Source organism: Sebastes fasciatus, chromosome 11 (assembly GCF_043250625.1).
Source record: "Sebastes fasciatus isolate fSebFas1 chromosome 11, fSebFas1.pri, whole genome shotgun sequence".
NCBI classification, from domain to species: Eukaryota; Metazoa; Chordata; class Actinopteri; order Perciformes; family Sebastidae; genus Sebastes; species Sebastes fasciatus.
This window is the reverse complement of record NC_133805.1, coordinates 18632012-18652612: the sequence shown is the minus strand read 5'-3', so window position 1 is coordinate 18652612 and position 20601 is coordinate 18632012. Positions and strand designations below refer to the sequence as shown.

General features: G+C 41.7%; 1 protein-coding gene across 1 annotated transcript; it reads right to left on the bottom strand.

Annotated features, from left to right (window-relative positions):
- Nucleotides 1-13232: 13232 nt before the first annotated feature.
- tmem275a (transmembrane protein 275a) lies at nucleotides 13233-17691 on the bottom strand. The gene is made up of 2 exons (XM_074651328.1): nucleotides 17192-17691; nucleotides 13233-15940 (listed from the first exon to the last, which is right to left on the bottom strand). Exon 2 carries the CDS (start codon nucleotides 15821-15823, stop codon nucleotides 15203-15205), a length of 621 nt encoding a protein of 206 aa, XP_074507429.1. The 5' UTR covers nucleotides 15824-15940; nucleotides 17192-17691; the 3' UTR covers nucleotides 13233-15202.
- Between the last annotated feature and the right edge of the window lie 2910 nt (nucleotides 17692-20601).

Below are 20601 nucleotides of genomic sequence, written 5' to 3'. Positions count from 1 at the left end.
ATTTATAAGGGACATGTAATGTTTTATACTTCTGGTGAATATAATTCAATCAATCTTATTTCCATATATGTATTTTGCATATACGGTCTTAACTTCACCAAGTCCGTCGCTATCTCTCCCAATTAGCTTCGTTCTCTTTATACATCCATGATCAGCTCCATCGGGGTCGTTTGAATGCATTTAACACAAATGTCAGTATATGGGTGCTCTACAGTTGTAGTGTCAGCCGATTTGACCACGGAAATGAGTGTGACGGCTGGCTTGGCCAAACGTTTCCTGTCCATGACAGAGTCAGCATGCAACTTTAGCCATGATGTCTAGCTCTGGCTTTTCCTGGCAATGTGTGAAACCCAAAGTGTTTCCATACTTTACTGTATGTGTAGGGGTTACCACTTCGGATTTAACATGTGAGAGTACAGGTTGTATCCACATGGACCCTACTTTATCGTTTTTGCTCGCTGCAGCCAGCTGCAATTTGTTTTGATTGACAGATACGGAACAGATATGACGCTATGTTACTCAGACTACAACAATAAAAGTGGAAACTTTGTTCTACCTCTGCTTAGACTCAAATGAAGCAAATCTATCGATTCTTGCATTAAAAAATCTATTTCAAAACAGTTAAAAAAAATCACAATACATGGGTGAAACAACTTTTTGCCAAACCCCTACTGGTTCCCAATACAATCAACTAAATGCCAAAAAAAGCACATAATCCTCATACACTGATCTGCTCAACAATCTTTGTTCTAACGGTCTGATTTGCTTTGCACAGAAAAAGAGGATAAAGCTCTGATATAACAGGTGTGTGAATCTCTTTCTCATCATTGCTGCTGCATTATATAAAATCAGATTTACTATGTTGTCAAGCTGTTTGCCTCCGTATCAGTTTTTAGAGGAGCCAAAGATCTGAAGATGAAATGACAGGAGCCATTCATCGCCTGGTTGTGTGAAACTCTTTATGGCCTCTTGATTACGCTGATCTCACCATCATGCTGGCTGCGTCACATGGCGTGCCTTATGCCAATCACAGGGTTAGGGACACTGACACCGGGCACAGCTATCCTGGCATCTCACAAAGCCTTTGAGGTCAGCTGAGAGAGGAAGTCCTCTGAACTAAATGACAACATTATACTAAACTGCAAAGAGCTCTCTATGAGAGATGTCACTTGCCAGTTGAGGTACAAAAAAAAAAATGTTTTATTGTTTTGGTGGTGGGAAGAAACCAGAGGAAACCCCACGCGAACACATGGAGAACATGCAAACTCCACACAGAATGGATCATCTAGAAGAGCACATTGACTGTACGAGTCTCTCATCAACCCTGTTTTCAGCAGCAACAGCAAATAATCTCTTTTAAATCACACCAGGCAGGTTAAATAAAAAAATTTAATGAGTTACTAGTTACATATTACTCATTTAAAGTGACTGTTTGTAAGAATCAGAAATCGGTTGTAACAGCGACACCTTTGGCCGTTAAGTCAATGAAAGTCAGCGTCCTGTTGCTCGCGCTCCCCAGTGTGCACACGCTACGTGAATGTGAGCGAGCATCCGTCAAAACAGTGAGGCGACACACGTCAGCTAAAACCACAATATCACTCTATATTTCAGCTGCTTGGCAGTAATGTTAGCTGACCAGACAAAGGTCTCTCCATGAATCACTGCTGATCCTAGTGTTGGCTTTTGCTGCCTCAGCCTCCCGACCGCGGTCGGAGGGAACAGTGGAGACACCGGCACCCGGTCAGAGACGATAATGTGACTCGTAACTTGGAGCCCTCTTCTGCAGTGTGTAGTGTGCGCGCATGCACGTGAGAGTGGAGTGAGCTGTGAGAGAAGGCAAGCAGGCAGAGGAGCAGAGGAGCAGAGACTCCGGTCCTGGAGACCAAAGCTACGGTCTACCCCGCGTCCTCCGACTGCGGCCTGCAAGACGGGCTTCACTAGATAGAACTTTGGTGCTTCCATGTAGTTTGTGTTGGAGTCTTGTCTGAACAGCGTAGCCACACGCGAGAACGCATGGGACACCGACCCGGATTGATTTATACGGATAAGAAGTTACAAACAGTCCCTTTAACCAGTAATTAGTAACGTTGCTCAATTCATTACTAAGCCCAGCTCCCTCAAAGCCTGTGTGCCAAACTAAAAATAGATTTTTTTAAATAAAATGTTTTGTTCCTGCAACTCACACCACTGAAAACAACATCTGTTTAATAAGAGCACCTGTTACTGCTCTGTAGACCTCATTTAACTTCCTGCATGCGTTTATATGAAAGAGAGACATCTTTACAGCATTGATGAAAAGAAAGCTCATTCAAACCCACCATTGTGACATATCATTATTAATTAGCCAGTTTTAAAAATAACTGACTGTTTGTTTTTTAATTGCATGATTTAAAATATTTCCCAATAGAGTAATTTTACTGTTTGTATGCAACCACATTAAACGTATATCATCTTTTTTCCTCTCACTTTTCTTATCTCAGGTCACCCGCTCTCGTCTACTGGACCATGAGAGCCATTTGATATTCAAATTCAAAATTTGAATTTCTTTGCAACCTTTTCTGTTTCTGTAGACTCACAGTTGCACCAATCCTCTCTTCCCCCTTTATAAGCCCACAATTACAGTAATGACACCTACTAACACGTAAAGGAGAAAAAAACACCGTGTCTTCACTGTGTCAGACATCTAAGTAGGCAGTATGTGAGCTATGATGCAAGAGAGGTGACTTTGTTCTTCATGAGTCAGCTGTGTCAAAGCCATGAGTCAGGGAAAAGATTGAGGAAGCAGCTGCATCCTTGTGTCTCCTGACTTTTTTATTTCCACTGTGAACCAGTAACTCCGGCAGACTTTTAGAGCTGTTGTAAAGCTATATTTATATATGATCAATAGTCCTTTTAGCATATGCATATAGGACATATTCATGGACTCAGATCATACTGTCCCCTACGAAAAAGTAGTTTATTTTATGAAGAAAATTAAGTATTGTGTATTATGTAGTAAGTATACTAATTCTTAATACTAATACTAATACTTTCAAGTGTACTACTTCAATTGGCCCTCTTTTTAGTTTATAAAAGTATACTTTTAAGTGTGCTTTAAGAGTAGTAAACTTTGAGTACACAACTAGTTTACATGTAATTTGCATTTTGTATTGCAACTTTATTATGAGGTGAGCTATAATACAAGTGAACTCATAGGTATGCAGTTAGTTTACTAGCTATATACTTGTAGCCCAGTACACTCTAAAGTATACTTTCAGTAAACTAATATTTTATTAGCATTTACTGCAGGTATACTTGTAAGTTTTCTTTAACTTATAGTACTTAGCCAATGATTTATGCATTACATAAAGAGACTTTTGCTATTTGACTTGATATTTTGTGATGAGATTAAAAAAATTTAATAAATTAATTTTTTTTCTCTCTCATACCTCCATGAACGGAGAATGCAAAAACATAGAAAATTCTTGAAGATTTAAAATAAATAAATGTCAAAACATAAGTTTACAAACTCTAACACCTGCTAATAAGCTACTCTATCAAAAAGTAAGCAGAAGCCAAATGTACTCCAACTTTTCTGTATACTTGTCAGTAGGAGCCAAGTACTGTATATTTAAGAATAATTTTGTTACGTATATCTCTGATAAATACATAAAAAGTAAACTGAAAGTATACTCTCTTATTTTTTAAGTTTAAAAGAAGTATACTAATTGAACACTTGAATAAACTTCTTTTTGGAAATGGGTGCATAGCGGTGATCAAACCTCCAGAATAGAAAAACTGTGTTTGGTTTGACCTCTTAATAACCCGGTGTTATAACAATAAGCTATTTAATGTTGTCTGTGTGAACTTTCACCATCTCAGTTATATGTCCTAATGTGTGGTTTCCAGTTTCATTCAATTCTTTCTTTCCTTCTTTCTCTCAGTCTTTCTTCAGCTCGGACACCAACAGGTGAATACATGTAATCAGATCGGTGAAGAGAGGAGGAGTTGAGTTTTATTCACTTTCAGGTGGGTAAATGCTGCAAACGCCTACTCAAAACAAATTTGAATGGGAACAGCACAATAACTGGTCGGGCCAGGGCTTTGATTTCACAGCCGGTTGTTCGGAGATGAACTTATCAACTCTCTAAAGGTCATTTCGTCTTTTACACTCTATTGTGTTCCATATAATAGTGAGAATAGCTGCGACTGTCATTCAACAATAACAAGAGGTTACAGTCATACAAGCGGCTCTGTGAGGTTATACTGAAGCACAGTATATATGTTTACCATGTTCACCATCTTAGTTTAGCGTGTTAACATGCTAACATTTACTAATTATCGCTAAACACAAGTACATCTGAGGCTGATGGAGATGGTGTCAGTTTTGAAAGTATCCTATGGTCATAAAACAAACGATTGGACATCACATTGACATTGATGATGGCGCTAGAGGAAAGGTTAAGGGATCACCAAAGTTATTTAAAATCATCCTGATGGGGCAACACGTTCTCAGCCCAACTCGTCACATACTGACGCTTTGTAAGACCCCTCAACATCACTTTTCGGATGCAGTAAACACGTGCTTAAAGTTGTGAATTAAACAAAAACACTTGCTTAGGTTCAGGCAATAAAACCACTTAGTTAGGTTTAGGAACAAACAACGTTGGGTTTAAAATTACTACGTTTGTAAAGTGAAAATGACGCTAAATGTTGTGAACACGGGATACGAACGAACAGCTGATTGTAACGTGACTCACGGGACACAAACAGCGGTCTCCTGGATGAAAACCCTGTGCTGTTGGACCCGTCCACCTCCCCGCCCGCCGGCCCTGTGTGTCTCTTTCACTCTTTAAATCACCACAGCACTTTATGGGTTTAAATTGTAGTTAATGGAAAGCCCGGTGCGTCTCATACCGACAATAAAAGGGTGCCTTGTGTGTCGTATCAAATGCAGATGGCCGAGACAAAGCGTCATTAGGACGGGGACATTATTGTCCAAATTTCATGGAAATGCTTCCCTTTGTTGTCGAGACATTTCACTCAAAAACCACAGATGTCAACCTCATGGTGGCTAAAACTACAGAAACATACATAACAAGCGTATGTGTTCATTGTATAGTTGAATATATGTATCGGTATTCAATTATTTCCCACAATTAATAAGAACAGAAAAATAAAAAACACTAGAGACCATCTTGGGGTGAAAAGTGTGTGTGTGGGGGGGGGGGATCTCAACTACACACCTGCCAAGTTTCGTAACAGATATGCGACATACTGTCGATACAATAAACAGAAAATAAAACACGTGTATATATACTATAGTCCATTAATTCATCATATTGTCATTCAGTCCTATTCCTTCTCAATTGGGGTGAAAGCAGCGTGAGGGAATTTCCCAACATGCATTAGGCAGATAACAGGTCAGGTCACCTGTCCATCACACAGGTTTTTAGATAACAGAAGCATCACAAGATTAAATGACCTACTTACTGCAGCAACAGCAGAAGGGACATTAAATTTGTAAGTTGTCAGTATCACTATATAGTCATATTGTATGACACCAACGGAAAGGTTAGACAGATGCAACATACATACCCTCAAGATTGGTTATAACACACACACACACACACAGCCGGCTCAGGGAGGATTTACAGCTACAGTGGGGATTATATTTTATTACACATGCCATCACTGCTGTAATCCACTTTAACAGCGTCGTGTTTGCTGACACCTCGCAGAAAGAACGTACAACTGAGAATTATTCACTTAAACTCACGGCTAAAATTAGCATTGTTTCCTTATGAAACCTTGAATCTCGTGTCAGTTATGTCAACACATCAATGTGTTGACAGTAACATGGATTTTACTGCTGACTCACCACTTGTGCAACTCCATCAACTGTCATGTCTCAAACCAGGAGTTTAACAGTTAAATAAAGCAGATGTTGGCATCATGGTTTGCTTAGCAGAATGACTAAATGTTTTTATATGTCCACAGGCTCAACATATAATAATTAAAAAAGACATCTTTTTATGGCAGCAACAAGATAATCTATTTTCATAAAAACAAAATCCAGGAGATTAAAGTCGGAGAAAGAAACTCTGGTGCTCTGCTTCATACATCTCAGTGGTTACGTAAGTGGCTTTGAAATCAACATTTATAATGTGAAGCTGAGTTTGGAGCGACTGTTGACATTTCTTTCCTGCTTCCATTTAGTAGAAATGTGTATATGTCCAGTGTCACACTGTGGTGATCGTTCATTTGTTCTTCTGTCAACAGGGAACTCCAACAAAACAGATTCTTTGGAAGGAGACGGCGGCCATGTGATCGTCGTACGCCACTTAAATCACAGCTCTGGATATTTACTGTTATAAACCTGCCAACAGAAGATCTAAACAAGAACAAGTACCTGGAAAAAAGGCTGTTGTCAGATTACACGTGAGGGAACACATTGCCTCATGTGTTTGCTTTAAACTGGACTTCCACTGGATGATGATGGGTCAGGGTTTGTTGGTGGAAGTACAAACCCTAGTTTGGGTTTGTGGGGGCGGGGGGTGTGCAACGTGACCATGTGTCGGATCCAGAGGAACAATCAAACCGGGATAAGAGAGGGGGCTGTGGGGACAATACCAAGGCTGTCCCCTGTAGGCCCCATGCCACATAAAGACCTGATTATCCCCCCCACCCCTCCTCCTGTTGGCTGGCCTTGCCGAGTGGACGGACAGTGGACTCAGTCTTCCCCTTCCTCTGTTGAGCAGTGGGGACTCTCCTCCAGTCTCAGCCAGGGCAAAGCAATTTAAGGGGTGCTGTTGTTTTGGAGAGCCACTGTGGGAAAGTCATTAAAGTGTAAAGCATCTCTCTTTTATTTCGCTCTGAAGGACTCCTGGAAGAAACGTCCACTAAGGCGGTGGATGGTAATGAGTGCTGACACCGACCGGCCACCCCCACAGTGCCCCGTGCTCCGCTCGCTGCTGCCATGGCAAACCGATTCTCTGCTATGAGACCGGCCTGTGGGACGGCACAGCGAGGAGGGCTTCCTCTCTTCTACAGGTGGCCACCAGTTAATCCACTAAATCAGACCTTTTCTTCCAACCGGAAAAAGGACTTTCAGCCACTTTGGTGGCCTTTGGTAGTGTGTCGTGGGGCGAGTATTCATATGCTCCTTAGATCGCTCATTATTTATTTAAAGGTGAATACCTGATACGCAACACATGGCTCGTAGGGATCCTGAGATGAGGCCTTTAATTTGATCAAGGGTCATTCCTCAGCCGTCTCCTCTTACTGATCATATCATTATTATTCCATGCAATATATATTTAAGTGGTACACTACAGGTGCAAAACTACCCGTCATCCTTTCTCCAGTGAGATGACCCACATGGCAGGCTATGATCATAGCATTACAAAACCGCCAAAGGAGACGTAACAGCCTGCAGGGACGAAGGCACAATAAGTAGCTATTTGCACGGCATCGTAATGACACAAGATTGCCGTTACTGCAAAAAACACATCACGGGAGTTCCCTTTATGCAACTGCTGCACATAAAACAATCAGAGGTGCTTCACTTCATAAATGATAAACTGTGTCCAGATCACAGTGTGGCACAGAAAGAGCTGACAGTCCAATGTTGAGTTTCCGAGTGTGACAACCTCCCTTAAATGTGGAGCACACAAACCGGTCTGAAGCAGTCTGCCAGTGGGGAAGTGTTTTTCATTCATTGCCATTGTATTTCTTTGAAAAATGGGGGCCTCTGCTGGAACCCGTCGGTACCACATGTTGTTTACCAACGCCTTCGCACTCCAGGACATCCCAGTACAGTATTCACTTGACTCATTTTGTTCTGTCACCATAGCATGCAGCCGTCTCATCAAAACATTACTGCACACGCTATCGGATGCACTATTCACAATGAAATCATGCGCAACTCCCCCTCAGTTATGTTTACTACACAGCCTCCCTCAACACAAATAATTATTTTGACTCACAAGTTGAACATTTTGTCCAAATATTAGCAGTCCACCGTTCTATTTTCAGTCTGTCTTTATCGATTTGCTTGGTCAAACAGTGGTGTCACATGCAAAAAGGACAATAGTCCCACAAAACAGGTCAAAGTAAGACACCCAGTCATGGTGAAGAGAAAACGGCAGCAGAGCATTACTGAAGCAACATTGATCGGCTTTGTTAATGGCTGATATATAGGAGAGAATGATTGATTTGGCCGCCCCCCTGCTTTAATGCTGCTCACATCCAGCCATGTCCTGGTGGTCACACTGTTACATGTCTTCCTCTGCTTTTATATTTTCCCGGAACTGGACTGGGATCCTCTCTCTGCGTGTGTTATGCTTCCTTCTCCCAGGGCCGTCTTATAGACTTGTGAAAAGCGAGGTTATGCAACAGCCCCGGCCACTTGAACAAACTGCCATTTACTGAGGGGTGAATGGAGGAGTTAAGAATGGCGAGGGACCCATTGTCAGCAGTCATTGGTATGCAGAGCACTGCATTACTATTAGGACCCTCGTTGGTTTCTATCAAAATCAGCTGTATCTTTACTCCCCGATCTGTGAGGAGCTTTCTTCTCCATGTCGCCCTTAAACGGCTCCGGTCATCGAGACCAACAAACCCGGCAGTCACGAGGCCCGACCCATGCACGGCACATGGAGGACCAAAATCACCCCTGTCAACACTTAGAGCGAAGTTTGTCTCATATGTTCTGTCATCAATCACGTGTTCAAAGGTACTCGGAGACCAATCTTGAGTAAACACTTGCAGGGTTGCAGGGACGGCCTGAAATATGTTGTTGCAGCAACCAGTACGATGAAGCAATAACCAAAGGTGGACACTAAGTCAATGACAACAAAATCAGCATTTTTCTCATGCACTAAATAAGGTCAATGCTGTTATTCTGACAAAACAGCCTCTTTGTTGACCTGGAGGTTGAATAAGAATTTGACAGCCATTGTCATCTGAACCATGCAGATAACCAATGGCCGCGTTCATTTTGGTCTAAACACAAGGATTCACCCCAGTTCAGTAAATCCCCCCATATCTCCTCCCTCCCAGTCCGCCTTTGGAAGCGGAGTGAACTAGGTTAGGGTTATATAACCAGTGTCTGCTCCCATAGATCCTCAGCAGCTCGTCTTCCCCTAATCTTTTCAGCTTGATTACACCCTCCATCCCCCTCCTCTGCCTGCCGACTCATTCAACTGAGATTGTTCTCACACACACAAGCACATCCCTCCACACAGGAGCACATGAACAGTGCGTCGAGATCCGCCATGCTCCGGTTTAGAGCGGATGCTTGTGGATGCAGGTGTGTGTGGCTGCAGCAGCGTTTCGCAGCAGCATCTCGTCAAGAAGACTTCTGATGTTAGCATTTTTGCCTCTCATCTCCAGGCCTTTTTCAGTTGTTTATTTTAGTATCACGAACATCAGTGTCAGTCATCGCTGCAGCTTGATATCTGTGTGAACAAGAGCAATGTTACAATCTGCTCAAAGATGTCAACAAAAAGAGAGACTGTGCACTGATGATATTTGACGCAGCAGCAGCCCGTCAGTGGTTTTGTAACACAGAGAGGAACCTGCTGATACCGGAGAAGTTCATGCAGTTCATCAATATGGATTCAAGAGACAAACAGTGGCAGTGTCAACATTTACTACTGCTTGTTTACAGCATGTCTGTGACCCCTTTGCAATTCTCTTCGATATTCTGACAGAAATCAAACACAGTGTTCTGTTGTTATTGTAAAGCAAATATTTTGCAGTCACAGGGTACAGTTGGCAGCTGCTGCTGCTGTGATAAAAGAGAGATCCAGGTCAAGTGTCTGCTGAAAACATTTATCATTACCAATAATTTGGCATGAAACACTCACGCTGAACAAGTTATCGAAGAACTATAACTTCATTTTAGTAATAATCTGCTTTCTTGTACTGAATAAGTGTAAACCTGTTAAAAGGCATGGAAAGGCCGAGGGAAAGTTTCCCAGTGTATGGAGCCTACTTTTAGTAGCTTTTTCCATTTAAAGCGCCAATAAAATGGATTTCAAAAGAAGTCTGATGACACAAGGGAGACATGGAGGTTCAAAGGGCAAATGCTGACTCGCATTTGGTCCCTTTTTTGTGACAAGTAAGCTTAACTGCATCAGTACATCGTGACCCAAAGGTCTCCCTGACCTTTGCTCGCCAAGAGCATAAAGATGGGGATATTCTCCTCAGGCTGCATCTTACCTGCAAACTCGTGCACCTCCAGAAGGCAATAAATCTCCCAGCCGCCAGCTGGCTAAACATTTAATATGTTTTATGAGCCTCTTCGGTGAAGGCCAACAGGCAGGAAGCGTGTTTCACAGCTGTAACGCAACATAAACCTGGAAGTAGTTGAGAGGTGGGGAGGGAGGAGGTTCGGGAGTTTTCATGTGTAACTCTTCTGGTGCTTAATCACAGAAAACACCATTACGTGCTGCCGATGTATGACAGCCTCAAACAGTGAGCGCTGACAATTTTACTTACAGTTTCTCACCTCATCGTTACTCATCGTAAAGATTAGGGCTGTCAAAGTTAACACGATAACGCGTTAACGCAAATTAATTTTAATTCATTCATTCTATTTTTTTAAACAAATTAACACAACTTGCGATTTTTAGGTTGTAGCAGGCTCAGCTTGTCGTGAAGGAGGATAAATAACGCTCCAAACCTACGCTAAAATATGGCAAGGAAAGACTGTCATGGCCATTTTCAAAGGGGTCCGTTGACCTCTGACCTCAAGATATGTGAATGAAAATGGGTTCTATGGGTACCCACGAGTCTCCCCTTTACAGACATGCCCACTTTATGATAATCACATGCAGTTTGGGGCAAGTCATAGTCAAGTCAGCACTGTACATCAGGCATCATTAGGAGCGGAACAGAGAAATGGGTCAGACACAATCTTGTTGTATCTATTATAAAACCATCAAAACATCCTCTTATACATCTCTAAATCCTTACAGCCTTTAGTGTGTTTGTACTGCCAACCAAGACTCATTGGATGTAAAACTCACGCTGCTAAACTTTCATCAAAAACTCAACAGTGAAAAAGAAATCAGCAGTTTTTGGAGCTATAAAAAAAAAAAAGATCCCGATTCTGTTTTTTTCATCTGCCTCCGAAAGTAGGCCACCCCAGATCTGTGCCGTCATCATCTTCACAAGCACAAGGGGAGCTTTATCAGCATCGTCGATATACTCCAAATGATACTCTGATTACACTGGTGTCATTAGCGCCATCAGCTGAGATTGCCAAACACAACCGACTTTCATGTTCTCACACAGTGATAAGAAATCTTCTAGACGCATGATGTAAAACTACTACGACACTTAAGGCAGGTTCATCTTGCAACACAATGCTTTGCAACACAATATGTAATGATTTTGCATACCAATAATCAATATGCAGTTTACAATGTCACCAGTAAATATAATCTGCTACAGCATTTGTTCTCCAGACTGCCTCAACAGAAGTTCGTTATGACCTACTGACATCTATTGGCTCGATGTGAAATGACAGCCACATTTTATATAATGTCACTGAATCTCATGGATGAGGCTCTGGTGCCCTCCAGTGGTAAAAACGTTAAACACATACACACTTGTAGAAGAGCCAGATGGAGCTCATATTGAGTTCTTAACTCAAGGGCATCTTGATGTGTCAACCTGTTGTTCCTTAGCTCTTTCCCTCAGAAAAACACGCCTAGAATAACTACCCAGAATGAATCAGGGATAGCTCCTCAACCAGAAGGCTTATATGCATATATATGGTCTCTTTTGAAAGGTAAGAAGCTATGAGATATGAATCAGTTTTAAGTAAACTAAACTATATTACCATGGAGATTACAATGGAAATATGATTTTCATCCTTGTTTAAGATAAAAATCTAAATTTTAAGGCTGTCAAAGTAAACGCCATAATAACGCGTTAACGCAAAATCGTTTTAACACCACTAATTTCTTTAACTCATCAACACAATCGATCTTTCAGAGGTTGTAGCGGGCTCAGTTTTAAAGCTGGGAGGGAAGATACTGTCATCATATGAAACTAGAAAAACCTAAGAAATCCATTGTTACCAACCATGTCATACTGAAGGCTAAATAACGCTCAAAATCTAGGCTAAATTTTGGCGAGGAAAAACTGTCATGGCCATTTTCAAAGGGGTCCCTTGACAGACATGCCCACTTTATTATAATCACATGCAGTTTTAGGCAAGTCATAATCAAGTCAGCACACTGACACACTGACAGCTGTTGTTGCCTGTTGGGCTGCAGTTTGCCACGTTATGATTTGAGCATATCTTTTATGCTAAATGCAGTACCTGTTTGGATTTCTGGACAATATTTGTCTTTGTTTTGTGTTGTTAATTTATTTCCAATAATAAATATATACATACATTTGCATAAAGCAGCATATTTGCCCACTCCCATGTTGATAAGAGTATTAAATACTTGATCTCTCTTTAAGGTACATTTTGAACGGATAAAAAAATTGCGATTAATCGCAATTAAATGTTTTAATCGACTGACAGCCCTACTAAATTTCAAAGGCAATATCACCATTAGGGAATGAGGAGCATTTCTTGTCGCTTCTTAAGAAGAATACATTTTCAACAAGCCAGCCTTAGATATTCACAGCAGAGGCAATGCGACTAAAGCTGAAAACAACAAGTTGATCAGTCGATTGACAGAAAATGAATCAGTAACAAGTTTGATAAACAATTAGAATTATTTGTCAAGTAAAAATGCAAACAGGTCCAGGTTCTCACATGGGAATATTTGCAGCATTTCCTTGTTTTAAATGACTGTAAATTGAATATATTTGGCTTTTGGACTGTTTGACCAAAAAAAAAAAATCTATTATTCGAGAGAATAATTGGCAGATTAATCAATAACAAAATGCGACACTGGAAGGAGCCTTGGTTCAGGTGAACAGGAGGCTGAGATAAACTGAAGCATGAAGTCACCAGCTGTTTTGCACCTTCTTTCTGACACATCTGGGGGATCAGTTATGCTTTATGTCTTGTTTTTTTCCCTAAAACTGCTGTTAAAGAATCTTTATAGGCTCCTTCTTGGAATATATAATGCTTGTAAAGATGTTATCCTACAAGATCGCAGCTTAACTTGAAATTTGAGCAAATCCAGTTGGGCATTTTTATTCATTTCACTTCATGAAGACGCACAAGAACGCGGTGTCATGCCACACATACACAATGAGCAACCTCATGTTCTAATGAAAGAGAGCCTTTTTTTATTGATATATTTTGAAGGATTCACATTTGGTTACTTTTTTTTTTTTTTTAAATAAACAAATTATGATTTTCACAGAAAAATATTCTATCCATACATTTTCCAGATTTTTGTAGAAGTGCTACACAAAGTACACAGATAACACCGATAGTTCACAACAGGGTGTTTGCATTTCCATGAGTCAGCTCTCTGAACATGCAAAAATAAGCTCAGCACGAGAGCAACTGGTCCTTTTGAGGAGCTGTGTCACAAATAATGAAGGGTAACACTGTATAAGGGACTAATGTGTATCTGTATGCAGGCGTTCTCTCTCCTGCTGCTCCGTATACATTTCTGCTGAGGTGGAACATATAAGCCATTTGCATGCATCTGTTATACCTGCGAAAAAACAAAAACTTCTTGAGGCTTTCCTAATAATATGGAATAGAAATCCAGAGCCAAACAAAGGCTTTCTGAAGAGAAACGCTATTGTGCACTTTAGTTATAGCCCTCATTAGTTTGATCCTGATATATCAGTCTAAGGCAACTTTCCTTTCAAAGGAAATCAGGGTTTGAATGTCTCCTTTGACCAGTCGAGTTCATAAGAAGACATCACAGTGATGGGGAACAGATTATGCAATCTGAATATCTAAACTCCGTCAGACTTCTTGGCTCGTCTATACTGTGTATACAAGGTTAACTTCTGCTGAATATGAAGTCAAAGTTTGTCATTAAAAATAAGAATTCAACACTGCGAAATTCACATTTGTAAAACATTCCTGTGTGGCGTCCCACTGTAAAGCCATGATGACAAAATCATCATGTTTATGCCTTACAGTGAGGAAAGCCCTATTCCACTTGGATCGTAACCTAAACTGCATTACACCGTAAATGAAGTCATGATCAACGTGCCCTTAAAACTGAGAGTTGTGACCTTCAATGAAAACACTGAGGTGATGTGTTGATGTTTCCACGATCCAACATTGTACACAAATACATGTAAATATACTAGAGCTGCAACGATTAATGGATTAGTTGTCAACTATTAATTTAATCTAAAACAATTTTGATAATATGTTTGAATCATTTTTTAAGACAAAAATTCTCCAATTGCAGCTTCTTAAATGTGAATATTTTCTGGTTTCTTTACTCCTCTATGACAGAAAACTGAATATCTTTGAGTTGTGGACAAAACAAGACATTTGAGGACGTCATCTTGGGCTTTGGGAAACACGTTTTCTGACATTTTATAGGCCAAACAACTAATCAATTAATTGAGAAAATAATCGACAATGAAAATAATCATTAGTTGCAGCCCTCAAATATACTGTAATACAATGTTCTGTATGCACCGTTATTCATTATAAATGTATTGGCTGTAGACAAGTAGTAATCTTACTTGTGAAATAAGTAAAAATGCAGAGAATTTAATCTCAGGTGAGAGCATATTGCTTTGGGACTCCTGTGACCTATAATATCGCATGTCCCCAAAACAAGTCCAGCTCTGAGAACGGCACACAAAATGCCAAATGTCACAACAAACGCATCGGTACAGTTCACAGTTGACCTTTAACATCTAATCTTGACGTTTTCAGAACAAATCAACAATCGTGTTTTTTCACTCCATCTCTCTGAAATCACTGCTGACAGGTGAGTAGCAGTGAAAGATATTTGATTTCTACATGGAAACTGTTCATAATGCCCCACGTTAATAAAAACAAAGACCTGTAGGGAGAAAAAACAGCACAAGAGAGGTAGGAATTTGAATTCCAAAAAGTATGATCCACAATCACTTGGATGTTTCATTAACTTTGCATGCTAATTACCAGTTGGCTGCACAGCAAGAAAATCAAAAGCACACAACCAGAGATATGGCACTACGTAAACTATAGGACACAATCACACTCAGCAAGCCCTTCGACCCAGAAGGATATGTACACTGGCAGCACTCCGGCCTTGGAAGAGTTTCTGCTCTGCTAGGCGACCACTTCTTCACGTGGCAGGTTGAGCCTCACCTCGCCTCCTGCTGCCGTGGAGGCTGAGTAGACGGCGGTGGCGGAAACAGAAGAAGGGCCGTTGGTCTCCATGGTGAAGAGCTTGCAGGGTCCTGGTAGGGCCGCGTCGGGAGCCTCCTTTTCTGGGCTGGACACCTGGGATGACCCGCGGGAGGACGTGGGGCTGAGCTGCACAGCTGTAGTATCCTGCAGCGTGTGCTCGCTGGTCTCTATTTCAAACGCCGCCCCGCCAGCCAGCCCGCCGTGTCCCATCAGCCCCGCACCCCTGCCGCCCACCTTTGACCTCCGTGAGCTGTGCGGAGGGGGGAGGCGGCTGCACACGCAACAGGCCCCGAAAAAGGAGAAGGCCACCAGCAGCAGGATGGGTCCGATAATGATCGGGGGGTTGGCTGAAGGCACCAGCGTGCTGAAGGCGAACGCTCCCACCAGGGTGATGTTGAGTCCAGCCAGCATGATGCATAGGCCACAGGCACAGCAGAGCGCCGGAGAGGGCAGGCCATGAGGGCGAGACGTCCTCCTCGTCTTCTTCTGGGACTCCTTTTTAGGTACAGGGGTGCCGGTGTTTCTATCAGTGATGACCATGTCTTCACCTCAAGGCTCTCTCTCTTCCAACTGTGGTATCAGATCTCTCCGTGTTTCAGTCCAAACTCTTCCCCATGGCAATGTTTCAATAAATTCACAGCCAGGAAACGATTTTGTCTGTAAAATGACAACACATGACAGCTTTAGATACACACCATGAAAGAAAGTCTGATACTCATTACACTGCTCTTGTTCCATCACTGGACACCTAATGATCATTGTGTAATCCATCAATGAGATGATAAATGCATATCATGATAAATATTTGATAACCTAAAAGTTAGGGCTGTCCCGAAAACCATTTTTTGGGCTTCGAAGCTTATTTGAAGGTATTCCAAGCAGCAAGCTGACATGTCCTTCTGCCCGGGACAGGGCCGCTGCCGAACTACCGTAAACACAACCAACGATTTCCATCTGAGAATAACTAATAATAATGAATGTTGCATATGAATAATGTTGGATTATTCCTCATTTCATGGGCTATTTGGGGATTTATACATCATTATTACATACTTATATACTTATATAAAAACAAAACAAAAAAACGAAGCATTCGAATATTGATTTGGAGGTTCATTACCACGGCAATTGTGGAAGCTTCGAAGCATTCGGGTCAGCCCTACGAAAAGCAGAATACACTGGGCACTATGCAGGTGGGTGTTAAAGTTGTCTCTTACAGTATAGCAGTAGTTTATGTTGGTGACACCAGAAGCTTGTCCCACATGTGTGGAGGAAGGACTGCTGAGAATACTTTACATTGAAACTAACAATGTACAATATTCTCAACAGAATCAAAATCATTCTAATAGGCTATATTTTTAAGTATGTTTTTGCTTGTTTTGCTCAAATTCCATGTAAAGCAACACATAAGACAAGCATACACTATACCATTGTAACTCTGGTGGACAAAAACATTGAAATAAACAATAATAATACAACAGTTGGTGGGACCATTAATGGGGAATTTGACTATCTTGTTGCATTATCACACAGTATAAATGAGATGCACCACCATTTGGAAAAAAAGAGGTAATCAATGCTGCTAGTTGAACATGTTTGTTCAGAATTGCTATTTATTTGATCTTGTTTTTGTGGAGTGAAATGTGTGCAATGGCCCTGCAGCTGCTAGGCCACTATTAGTGAATGGCATTTCAGTATTTAGTTGCAATCAAATCAGCCCTTTCATTCCAGCATGCAATCCATTCAAGAGTGCAAATGAAGAGAGGGGATGTGGGGAAATCTATGATCCTGAGTATATTACAAACAGTAGCCTATGTTTAATTATGATCTTTGCTTATGTCACACTTAAACGAATGCTTACTGCACTGATGTGTTGCATTCCTGTAAAATTAAAAAAAATCCTCTTACCCTTTATGTCGATGATCTGAAGGTCTTTCCATTGTTTAATCAGCAGATTTTCACAGAGATCCTCAGTCTAATTAATCACTGAGAGCTTTTGAAAGGACGCATAAACACCACATTTTCCTCCTGCATTGGCAGCTTCACGCTCCTGAGGGCACAAGTCATGACAGCCATTCAATCAGAGACGCGTTCAGACCTGCTGAGGAATAAAGATCTAACACGAGGAGGAGAGGAGAGATCATCAGTGAGGAGGTGAGATGGCATTTCTTCTTCTGAGTTGACACACGGACGCAACACGGTGCGCTGCTCCTGATGGGCACCGAGACGCACGTAGCACCGGACAGGTCATACTGCAACGGAAACGGAGGGAAACCGCTAATAATATGTGCGAGGCATCTGGCCGGTAGTCGGTGTGAAGTCGTCATGTTTCATCATTATAACATAGATATGTGATCTGCCGCGCAGAGCATCTTCTTCTCTCCTCTGTGGACCTCTGGATGCGACTGGATGCTTCCTCCTCCTCCTCCTCCTCCTCTTCCTCACCGATCCATCCTTCAACCTGTGTGTGTGTGTGTGTGTGTAGGGGGATGATGCTGAAGGTGAAGGCTGTTGCACCTTGCCTGTAGCTCACCAGCTCACCTCTATTTACTTGTTGCTGATTTTTTTCAAGGGGAAAACACACCATTTTTTTTTTTTTTTTCACCATTTATTTGGAATTTACATTCAGTTTCCTTGTTATGGTGTTTTCAGTCATACCCTTAAAGGGACTGTTTGTAACTTTCAGAAATGCTTGTTAACAGCGACACCTGTGGCCGTTGCGTCAAAGAAAGTCAGCGTCGGGCTCGCGCTTGCTCGCTCGATCTAAATAGACATGAACGAGCATCGCTCAAAACAGTGAGGCGACACACGTCAGCTAAAACCACAATATCACTCTATATTTCACCTGCTTGGCAGTAATGTTAGCTGACCAGACAAAGGTCTCTCCACGAATCACTGCTGATCCTAGTGTTGGCTTTTCCTGCTTCAGCCTCCCGACCGCGGTCGGAGGGAACAGGGGAGACACCGGCACCCGGTCGGAGATGATAACGTTTCTCTCTGCGGAGCCCCGTCACTTCATAAGACACGGGAAACCTCTGTTGGTCTGGAGGAGCTGCAGAATTTATTTCTGCACAAACATCCACTGTACATTCACTAGATATTCTCAGAGCTAAACTAACTCTTCTGCAGTGTGTAGTGAGCGCGCATGAACGTGAGAGTGGAGCAAGAACGCACGCGGTGTGTGAGTGAAGGCAAGCAGCGGAGGGGTCTGAACAGCGTAGCCATATGTGAGCGCCCATGGGAAACTGACCCGGTAGATTTATACATGTAAAAAGTTACAAACAGTCCCTTTAAATAAGCTAATATGATGCCACTTTTTATGGAGGGCTCTTAAATTGAGACTAATGGCTTAATAAATCAATTATAAGTCATTAATTATAGGACAGTCTTGGGGGTTGCCAGGTTGTGAAAAATCTCTCTGGCTGAGTCATTAATGAATGAATAAATAAATAGGCAAACACGTTTGTAGGTATAAATGTTTTTTTTAAATGGTCACCTAACAGAAGTTAGTAAATCATGTGTAATTAAGTGTTAATAAATCATTAATAAAGGGTTCAGAAGGTCAGAGATCAAACTGTGCATTGGAGGGGTCTGTCTGATGATTTATAAGAGCTAAAACTGACACAGCAAATGTCATGCTGGAGGGGGATAAACACCACCTGGCAAACCCAAAAGCTGTTCTCATTAAGGGCTGATAAATGTTAATAAAGCATGAATGATTGATTATTAACAAGCTGTGACTGATTAAATTAGTTGCAACTTATTAATCTTTTAGAGAGGTTGCTGAATTCAAAATTATAACCAATAATACCTTAAAACCTGAGAGTAAACAACAAAAAGATTTGTTACTCAAGGTCCACTCAATAACTTTGTTCTTGAGAACTCTTTGCATGTTTAAAATGTTCGTTTGTAAAGTAGAGAAGTGTTATCTAGCACAACTTTACATTCAAGGTGCACAGAGAAGGGAAAACGACCTCTTCAGATTGTTTGCAAAGACCTATTATGCAACCTATGGTTTGCATCCTAATTATAAAATTCCATTCACTTCCACTGCATTGGGTAATTGTCAAGGATGGATACCTCTAGATCTCTTTAAATTAAACAAAAAATATATATGTGGCTGGACACCTTTTGGGGTAAAGGTACGTGTCCACAGCCTCTGTCCTTTCCACTCTTCCCATTCATTGTCTATGTAAGCAGCCGTGCAATGCATTCTGGTGACGTGGCGGTGCTGTTAGAGAGACGGGGCGTCACGTCGGCCGCTCCTCATTTGCATAAAATTGAGGTCTAGGCTACTTTAAGCAAATCCGGGGCGTCCGGCGTGTCTCGCCGCCTCTGGACACTCCCAAGAAACTTTTAAACTAAGTGTTGTCTATTTAAAATAAAGACAGATTCAGCAACTTATTTCTCGCATACAATGTTTTCAGAAGCACATTTTGGTGAACTATTTTTCGTGATATAAGAGAAAAAGGTTTCCAAACGAGCCGCCATGTTGGTTCCGGTTTGAAAGGTGGGAGCAGCAGCCCACGAGGGAAAGCGTTCGTCCAATCAGGTGCCGAGTGCCTTGTATCTAGTGGCATCACAATCAAGCGTCCAATGCTGGGAAGCGAGGCGATCCTTTGTGATAAAAACGCCCCTGTGGACATGTACCATAATTGAAGAAATGTGGGGTTTTGCTTGTAATTTGGGTGAACTGACCCTTTAAATCGTGTCGGAGAACTACGGGGGCCTTCAAGTAATGTAAAAACACAAAAACCTCCTGCTAGAGCCAGTGTTTGGTTTGTCAATTCTGAGCTACTGTAGAAACATGGCAGAGCAACATGGCGGACACCATGAAGAGGACCCACTCCCTATGTAGATATGAAGGGCTCATTCTAAGCTAACGAAAACAACAATTCAGGTGATTATACACTAATAAAAACATAATTATGAATATTATATTTCTGCTAATAGATCCCCCAAAATGTTACACACAGTTCCTTTAATTAATCACTGGTTTTAAGGCGAGCCCGGGGTGTTTCACTGCCTTTTGACAAGAGCATGCTTTCATTCATGGTTTTCATTGAGGTGAGTTTTAACCCATTCTGGATGATGTGCAATGAGGCGTGTTATGTGTCTCTCCATTATTAAACTTCACACAGACACAGGGGGATTGTGATTTGAGGCCTGACAATGAAACTGCTGGTTGTCATCAAGGCACTGCAGACTCCTCGGGCTCCCGTTGCCGACATTATTCAGCCTCGCAGCACGCCACAGTTTTTTGTCAGAGCACAGCGTTCTTCCCCACGCCACTTCCCATGCAGCAGCCATTCTGCCTG